At 39.8% G+C, this 9297-nt stretch overlaps 2 protein-coding genes across 2 annotated transcripts; one reads left to right on the plus strand and one right to left on the minus strand.

The window, feature by feature from the left end:
• Positions 1–993: 993 nt before the first annotated feature.
• Positions 994–4148, plus strand: LOC103711218 (glycerophosphodiester phosphodiesterase GDPD6). Its single transcript, XM_089924178.1, is given in 8 exon segments — positions 994–1621; positions 1807–1976; positions 2176–2380; positions 2623–2697; positions 2864–2973; positions 3119–3337; positions 3458–3613; positions 3737–4148. Coding segments are annotated over 8 exon segments (1002 nt in total). The 5' UTR covers positions 994–1608; the 3' UTR covers positions 3791–4148.
• A 147-nt stretch (positions 4149–4295) lies between these two features.
• On the minus strand, positions 4296–8742 carry LOC103710366 (replication protein A 70 kDa DNA-binding subunit B-like). The gene is made up of 12 exons (XM_008796055.6): positions 8327–8742; positions 7586–7732; positions 7341–7496; positions 6911–7088; positions 6552–6819; positions 6337–6439; positions 5946–6070; positions 5782–5860; positions 5550–5688; positions 5268–5428; positions 5057–5177; positions 4296–4765 (listed from the first exon to the last, which is right to left on the minus strand). The coding sequence occupies exons 1-12, from the start codon at positions 8461–8463 to the stop codon at positions 4571–4573; spliced, it is 1809 nt and encodes a 602-aa protein (XP_008794277.4). The 5' UTR covers positions 8464–8742; the 3' UTR covers positions 4296–4570.
• Positions 8743–9297: the final 555 nt, after the last annotated feature.

Genomic DNA, 9297 nt, shown 5'->3' on the forward strand with positions numbered 1-9297 from the left:
CAACCATCCGCGCGCAAGGCCAAACAAGAAAAACCATCAGCAGATTGCGCCCGGCCAGAACCAACCGACCGAGACACATGGCAAGCATCTCAACATCGGCGCCGGGCCAAACAAGGAAAGCGCACGCGCAGAATCAAAGGAGGAGCCTGTGGGCTCTTCCATAGGGATCCGGCAGGAGAAGACACAGGCGGCCAGGATGCAGCAGGCCGAAGGATGGACGCACCGAGGACAGCCACGCTAGCAATCCATGGGAGCCAAGGCAACAGCAACGCACCCCTGCAAATCAGGAAGGATATCACAGCAAATCAGGCAGCGCAGCCCAGCGCCCAGCACAACACCAAATCAGGCTGCGCACGGGCAGATGGCAGCCTCAGCTCATGACACGTGCACAGGCCACACCGAGATCAAATCCCAAGCGCCCAACTCAATGCAACACATGGCCAAGAGAAGAGCCAAGTTTGGTCAGGCCCTTGCGGCCGAATTAGAAGTCCTTTGTCATTTGAATTAAGTCCAAAAATAAGCCAAGGCAATCGGCCTATAAGAGGAGCCATTAGGGCCGGCAATCATCTCTTAGCAATTGAATTTCCAGCATAGTGTCAAGGGTTGTACCCCTTTGTTTTTCATTCAGCCGAAAGGCTTGGGCTAAGGTGGAGAACATCACTCCCCTTAGATTGTTTTAGGCATAGCAAGGTTTCTTCCGGATCTTGCATTGAGTCCTTGTAATCGTTGCTTATTGGTATACAAGAGTCAACTTCCTTCAACACATTGAGCCCCACATTGATTCTTTCCCACCGCCGGCAGCCCAAAGGCAATAGCACACGGCGTGGATCCAAAGCAGCAAGAAGGAAGAGAGATACCCACATCAAGTCGGTCCCAACGCACGGCAAACCCTCAACTTTGGCACGGGGTTCGGAACCGCAAAGCCCCGCGGGCCAACACACGTGCCGACCGCATGTCCTATACATTTTGGAGTGACTGATTTTCCCCCAACAAATCTATATTAGGATGGGTGACTCTTTGAAAGTCCTCATATTCTATTTTTTATTTTTCGCCAGTTTTCTCCACTTCTCTAAAATAAAAACAAATCAGTGGATTCGAGTTCCCTTTTGATGTCGTTGAAGGCTTCAAATGCACATCTGAATTATGTGATTTGTTGAAGGACTGCTGTGGTTATTTGTAATAGCTTCAGCATGCGTAGAAAATATTTCAAGGAGGTGCAATAAGTTTGCTTGTTCCAGGTGCAAGTAGCACCCAATGGATGTTTGATACATTATGAATAGGTGTATGATCCAAGTTCAGGCCGTTCATTTCAAAAGGATGGTTCAGATTTAATAAGACCGGGAGCAAGTGGGTGCGTGAGGATCTGTGCCACCTTTGTGCCGTTAAAAATGGAACCAAATCCTAACAGAGACGAGATAGAAGAGATGATAAGGGGGCGAGTTTGATTTGATCTATATGACTGAAACTGAAACTATGACGGATGAGTTCAAATCTTTAGCTGCTACTCTGGCATAATGGAATATTCCACCCTTGCAGATTCATATGAAAGGCCACAAACGAGCGAAGCAATCCATAGCTTCAAGGGGAGAGAGATCGAAGCAATAGAGAATGGCTTCTCTTTGTAAGCCAAAAGCACTCCCAAACTCTTCTTTAAATCCTTCACTTTCCTTCTTTGGAGAATTATAGGATCTATACTGATTCAATCTTTCCTGTGCCATGACTGACAAGATGTATCTAGGCTTGTTTTCCTGCTATTCCATTTGTTGGATCGCATATGGCTAATGGGTGTTGCTTGATGTATTGCAGGCTTTGTCGTTGTCTTCATGCTATGGATTGTTAGTGGTTGTGCTGGAAGGCCTTTGCATGACTACTCGAGTCAAAAACCAAAGCAGCCTCTGCGAACATTTCGCCCTTACAACATTGCGCACCGTGGATCGAATGGCGAGCTCCCTGAAGAAACTGCTGCTGCTTACATGGTGAGATCCATGCACAATATACTTCGCTTGCTTTCGAACGCTAGATGCAATTTTTCAGAAATTTTATTTGCATATGATGGTGCATTTGTTGTCGCTATAGTAGTAAGTTTTGATAATGAATGCACCTATAGCACTTGAAGGGTTATCGAATCCTAGAATCTTGTATGCTGTTATGGATCAAGGAGATCAGCCTCTGAAGAACTTTGTTGGATCTTTGTACAGAACAATTGAAGAAGGTGCAGACTTCATAGAATCTGATATACTAGCCACCAAGGATGGTGAACTCATCTGCATGCATGATGTCACCCTTGATGCCACGACCGATGTAGCCGAGCATAAAGAGTTCGCCGATCGTAAAAGGACTTATGAGGTCCAGTGGGCGAACGTCACCGGATGGTTTCCAGGTATGCGAACATTTATTTGGATAATTGTGGAGTGCTAGCTCTTGTTGATGCTAACTTGCATGCATCTCAATCTTTTTATTACTAGCACTTTCTGCTATCATCAGAGCACTTTCAGCATCCCAATCTTAGCATGAATCATGATAGGTGTGTGGATTTCATAGCCTGTTGGGCTCTGTTAAATGTTGGATTGCAATTTGATGGGATTTGAGATGAATGATAAATTTTTCATTTGTTATTTACAGTCGACTTCACATTGGAAGAGATAAAAACACTCCGTGCAAAGCAGAGATTCCCTTTCCGTGATCAACAATACAACGGTTAGTTTTCTGCTGTTCTCATAACAGAACAATGAGTATGCACATTGAAAAAATTTAGTACTTCTATCCATGTCACCTATATCAAATTCTAGTAGTTCTGATTCTTACAAACTTTATCGGTTGGCCATCAAGAGGCTAATTCTCCTTTCTAATGTATTCGAAACAGGGAAATTTCAGATCATTACCTTTGATGAATTCATCTCGATCGCATTAAATGCACCGAGAGTTGTTGGAATATATCCGGAGATTAAAAATCCAGTTTTCATCAACAAACATGTGAGTAAATGTTCTGGTGACTCTTGGAAGTAATATTGATTTCTAAAATCTTCTCAAATCATAGACTTCAAGTTGGATTTCAGTTTTAAATTTAAACTGAGATACTAATCTAATTGTCATTCTTGGATGTTTTACTCGAAAACAGGTTAAGTGGGAAGATGGAAAGAAATTTGAGGACAAATTTGTTCAAATGCTTAAAAAATATGGATACAAAGGTGAGTACATGTCGGAAGATTAGCTGGAGAAACCAATATTCATTCAGTCATTTGCTCCAACCTCACTCATATACATCTCAAAGCTAATCGATTCACCTAAAGTCTTCTTAACTGATGACTTTAGCATACTAACTGAAGATACAAAGCAGGTATTCTTCTATTTTTAAGTGCTGATAATTTATTTAAGCTTAACTTCATCCTTTGAATGAAACGCTTTTCATCTTATTGTTTTTCTTTGACTCACTTGTAATTTTGTGGGTGATATGGAGACCTATGATGAAATTACTTCAGACAAATACTTGGACTATATTAAAGACCATGTTGTTGGTATTGGGCCATGGAAGGATACCATAGTGCTTCCACTCAACAGGCGCTTGCAAGCTCCAACCGATCTAATTGCAAAAGCTCATGCTCGGAAATTGCAGGTTTTTTCTAATATAAACTGAAACCAATAAATTTTATCCAGATCCAATTAGCACATTATGTTGATGGTTGATATGGCACATGTCTTCATTTCATTTTAATGCACAATATTTCACATACTACAGGATTCAGAATTTTGTGGAGAATTATGTTCCACAAGTGGCATGCTTTTCACTTAAGGTAAATCCAGTTTGGTAGTTTGCAGTAACAAATTCACTTATTGTGTTGATGTGTTGGTGACCAAAAATGTGGCATAGGTTTTGTTATTTATGTTCTTCTATCTATTATATATGACTATGTGGGTTGTTGTCATTCAAGACAAACTTGTGCTCATAGAAACTTTATGAGATATACTCACAAGAGGAAGCTTCTATTTAGACTAAATCTTTTAGGCAGTGGACCGAGAGGCTGTACGATTATCGGTCTTGATTGCAAGAGGAACATAATTTTGATCTGTGGATCATAGGTTGAAAGCTGTCCTTTTTTTCTATCATATATAGCAAATAGTTATGCCAATGAACCTTGCTAACCTTCAGTTCTCAAATTTAACCCATGATCCTCTATAGCAGTGCTTGATATCTCTCTATGGGTAGCTTAGACAATTCAAGGCACCAGCTAAAGCACATTAATTATAATAATGACCTTGCTAATTTTGTTCTATGCACCAGTTAAACAAATAAGATCTGAAACTTTAGCCAAAGTAGGAAAAACAATATCAAATACATATATGGATCCAAGGCCTCACCACTTCAGACAAAGTGACTGAGAAAAAGACAGTGATACAGAAATATAGGGAAGGATTTAACTTCTGAAGAAACATATGATACATCACTTGCAAAAACTAATGAGTATTCCATGTTTGAGCTTCACAACCAAAAATACGATCAAGAAATCAGCAGCTTCCATACATTAAAGAGGATTGTTAATCAAAAAAGGCAGGTCTGTAAAGCTTAGTTGGATTAAGAGATTGACATCTTGGATATTTCTTCTAACAGATATCTTGACTCAGCAGAGAAATCTATTGTTGCTTGAGACCGGATGGTTATCCTCTGCCTCCTCTCATTCATGTACTCGGACTGTGTCACACTAACTCGGAAAAGATGTTGAACCCAAGTTGCTTCCTTCAGTTTGAGTTGATACTTCTCGTCACCCTCCTGATATATAATAGTCAAGAGTAAGTATAAGACTAAACCATGCAATGCTTATAAAGCATTAGATAACAATGTATAAGATTAAACCATGAGTGTTTATAAAACATAGATAACAATGGGCGGGAAAACGCACACAGACACAATCACTCATTTTAGCATTCCCATTAGCATGCTTTCTAATTAATTAATATAGAACTTATGATAGCTTCCATGGCTTAAAAGAAGAACTGAAATATAAAGCAGCTGTTACTTGTAGAAGCATGCAATTATGGAACAGTCTAATCATTAGCATACCTCTGTTTTAATCCTATCCAGCTCATCAGCAGTGAATCCAATAATTTTCTCTGCTTGCTCGTTGAAAACTGAGAGCCAAGCTTCCCCTGAATGATCAGAAACCTTCACCACCATTATGTACCTGCAAAGTAGCAAACCACACTTTAGTATAGTGTTCAATTTTTTCCAGGGACAAAATCACTTGTTGCTTCTCATTCGCTCCATCTTTTACCTTAAAGAGCACTGATCATCATTTTTCTGGCACCCTTCACACCAATAACCAGAACCAACAGCTTCAGTCACTTTCTTGTTGCAGGTCTTGCAAGCCCGATACCACATCGTCTGATCAGGCTTGATGTAAGTTACATACGCTTTTATGCTGAAAAACACAGGCTGGCCAATATAAACTAGTTTAGATAATTTGCAACATAAGAACAAAAGTAACAAGTTCAAGGAACTACAATGACTTTTGAAATGGAAAATATGAATTAATTTGGTCAAACTGACATCATACCTTATCCTGACCCAAGGTTGGGTCATTTGTAATATGAGAGAGTATAATTCTATCAGAGTACAGAGACCTAAATCCTGTCTTCGATGAAAAGTTTGAGCCAATGGATGCCATTGGAACACCTTTGCCTTCAGAATCATACCTGTTATGCAAAACGAAAAAGGGCAAAGGAAAATGAGAAAGGAGCAATCATGTGCTTCTTGGTAAAGGCAAGAATCAGAGTTTGGAATCTTACCAGCTTCTAAGCTTCTTTGATTCAGATAAGTCTGGATTTATTAGAACTGTGCTTCTGCTTACAGTTGAGAGAGAGACACCTATAAACTCCTCACGGTAAATCAATCACACTACTTTGAATTGAAAGAAAAAGAGACAATAACGACAGTTTATAATTGAGTGTACCTTGGAAATCTCCTACTTTGAGGCATTTGATAGCTACAACAGGAGTAGTGTCAGCCATGTCCAGCAACTCCTGGCCTGCATTTGTAGCAAGTTCATTCCAGAGGGAGACAGTAACAGTTTTGTTCCTGCAATTGGAATCAATGTAGAGCTTATCATATGCCAAATAACAACAGCAACAATGATGACAACGACAACTAGTACAACAACTAGTTATGATGTAATTCTTGATGATGGGCACGCTTTCCCTTCAATTTTTCTAATAAATTCTGGTGACTAATGTGGGCCTCACCCATTAGTCTCCTTCTCTCGACAAGGAAAAAAAAAAAGAAAGAAAGAAAGATGACAACGACAACTACTACAATGGCAACAATGACCATGACTAAAAACTTACGAATCATCTGCCACAGTAATATCACGCTTTGGAATAGGTTCATTGTTGCTCTTCCTTCGAACACTTAAAGTTGGTGAAACATTCTGAACAATACCAATTATATCTGCAAGTAAAAGAGAAAAAAGTTTGATAGAACAAGAGATGTAAGAAAAGGTTCTAAGAACTAAAAGGCCAAAAGTTGTCAGTCAAGGCAAAATACGGAATGCAAATCTTACCTACAAGCTCCCTGCCATTAACATATGACCCCAATTGATCAATCTTGACAAAGTTATATTTTGTCTCTGGTATGAAAGCTTCTCCATCTGCCTCTTCAACTATAGAGTTTTCATTTAACGTCATCTCATAGTCATTTTGCACAGTTCTGAACTGTCTATTTGCAACCCTAAGAGATCCTTTTGAAATGTAGTAAACCTTTCCCAATTCAAATTTAGGATAAAACTTGCTTGCAGCTTCATTGAACATGGTGGCCTGTATCTGAGTACCCTGCAGAAGAATCCAAAATGAATTAACTTCAACAGCTAGACCAATAAACCACTCATATAAATAAAGATTTTAAGGTGAATAAAGAACTTACATCCTCATCTGTCAATTCTATATTGAAAACAAGACCCTCTCCTCTAGCATTCTTATAAGACCTCAAATTCCCTTTGTTTGTGACTCGAACCTTTATGGTCCAGTTGCCTTGATAAGGATTCAAGGAAACAAGAGGGTGAACTCTTCTTGTCATAGCCATTCTGGCAGCAGGAGCAGAACTGATGGAGAGGATAACATCAAAGAGAACATTAGCTAAAACATCTTAAAAGCAGGTCTGGAACGTATAGAGCATTGCATACATGCAAACATCTTAAAGGCATGCTCTTTTTCATGCTTTTTTGATATATGTGTTCTTATGAAGAGGGCTTTTTCTTTCGTTTTTTTAGGGTTCCTAGCATTAAAGGTACACAAACAGACACTCAGGTCAATCAATCCAATTGGGCAGTTGTGCTAGGGATAAAATCGCATACTTCCTGCGTTGCTCGTCCACGATCTGAGCTGCTGACTTTGATACTGCTTCCTGCTTAGGCTTCAGCAAGATCCCAGATTCAACTTTCTTCACATCACTTTTGATCTCCATTTCAAGGGAAGGTGAAACCACCTCACATTTTGTCACAATTAAAGCCCTGATACAGTGTAAATTTTAAGATTATCATCATAAATGTAGTTCTAGGTAAAAAGACAAATATGTTCGCTGTCCTGTTTTGGTCCTTACTTCTCGGTTTGGTTGGGAATGGCATTGCATGTGTAATCAAGAATCTGGATGAGTCCAAGGTTCTGAAGATTTCCTGAATGGATTTCTGAAGAAAAATGACTCGGAAGCATCGCCTTGAGCTTGGCCTTCCCATCACTAGCCATAAATCTGTAACAAAGGATTATTATGAATAAACTATTGACCCCAGTTACATCTCAATAGAGGAAAAATGATTACACGTGAATAGCAAATATAGTATTAGAGAAAAACTCCAGTACTATGTCAAGAAGTCACATGTTATTGCACAAGATTACCAAAGCAAAACATCACAACATGTTATCCAGGAAGCCCGGTATCATGAACTCTCATTAATCACGATTTCTCTGGTCAAGTCAAGACAGTTTGTGTCGCATCGTGTATTTTATTGAGAAATTAGACAAAGGGATCATATGCTTCTTTCCTATCCTCTGTATCCTTCAAAATAATAGAACACAGAGCGAATTTTTTGACACAGATCTAAAGAATATTGGATTCTGACGCTGTAGCCAGAAGTGCAGCCGTGCCATAAAATTTTCATTTTTTTAATGATAACGGCAACAAATAAAAGCTATGTGATCTTTGTTTTCCAGGAAAGAAGAAGCCCGGTCTCTAAAAAGGTCTCTTTCTTAAAAAAAAGAAAATCCCACGAAAACCAGAAAATCAAGCTTAACAGGAACGAATCAGTGGAAAAAATAGAAGAAGCTGAGAGAGGAGAAAACTAACGTGAATCGGGTAGAACTGCTGCCGATGGGCTTGAGATCCACGACTTGCACGATGATCTCTGGAATCTCGGAAGAAGAATCGGGAGAAGGGTTGGAAAGGAGCACAGAGATAGCCTCCGGCGTCACAGATTTTCCCATTCTTCTCGATCTGAAGCCTTCTGCAGTCCCTGCTGTGGAGAAACGAAATCACAGCAACCGATCAGAAGAAGAACGGATGGGGGAGGAGAGGAACAAGGAATACGAGAGCTTTGGGAGAGCTCCTTTTAATCTCATCTTCTATTTGATTTCGGCGGGAAGATGGTTTCGACTTCTTTGCCGCGGGTTTTTTCCCCCGAAGAGTTCCGTGGTTTTCAAATACTTTTCGCCTTTCCTCGGACTTATTGCGCGGGAGATTTTAGGTTGCGGGTGTTTTTTAGTACCGCTTCGCGGGTTTGGGCGCCCGAGTTTATACGGGCTTAACACGGTGAGCGGGGTTTGGGCCGGCCGGTTTTATATAATAAGGTTTAAAATAGAGTTTATATATATATATATATATATATATATAATGAATATCCTCCTAAATATCAAATTTTGTATGAACATCCTTCCAAAATTAATATTTACATGTATACCCTTATAAAATACTTGTTTTGCTATTCTACCTTTTTTTTATCCATATTTCTGCAAATGTACCATGTCATCTAATGCTGTTGAAGTCAAAGAATATTTTACAAAAGTCGAAGACATTATCAATCATGGTACATCGTACCGGTCCGGCTTGGAATCGGTACCGGATCATCATGGAATTCGGTACCGATAGCTTATCGTTGGAGAACCGGTACAGGACCGATACGGAGCCGGTACAGGATCAGTATGGAACCGGTACGTACCAGTACTGGTACGGCGGATCTTGTTATCAATAGATACTTTTCATAATGAGTTTGCAGGAAAAATGTGAAATTTGAAATCCATGATGTAGATTATCCTAGTTAC

Source organism: Phoenix dactylifera, chromosome 7, assembly GCF_051530095.1.
Source record: "Phoenix dactylifera cultivar Ajwa chromosome 7, Ajwa_hap1_PhDact_Kaust_v1.1, whole genome shotgun sequence".
NCBI lineage: Eukaryota > Viridiplantae > Streptophyta > Magnoliopsida > Arecales > Arecaceae > Phoenix > Phoenix dactylifera.

Bases quoted from the DNA above. Each gene is read 5' to 3' on its own strand.
- LOC103710366 (XM_008796055.6), bottom strand. From the start codon at position 8,463: ATGGGAAAATCTGTGACGCCGGAGGCTATCTCTGTGCTCCTTTCCAAC. The intron at 6,820-6,910 runs GTAAGTTCTTTA...ATTCTTCTGCAG, and splicing joins TAGAATTGACAGATGAGGAT to GGTACTCAGATACAGGCCAC. The intron at 6,071-6,336 runs GTAAGTTTTTAG...TTCCAATTGCAG, and splicing joins ATTACTGTGGCAGATGATTC to GAACAAAACTGTTACTGTCT.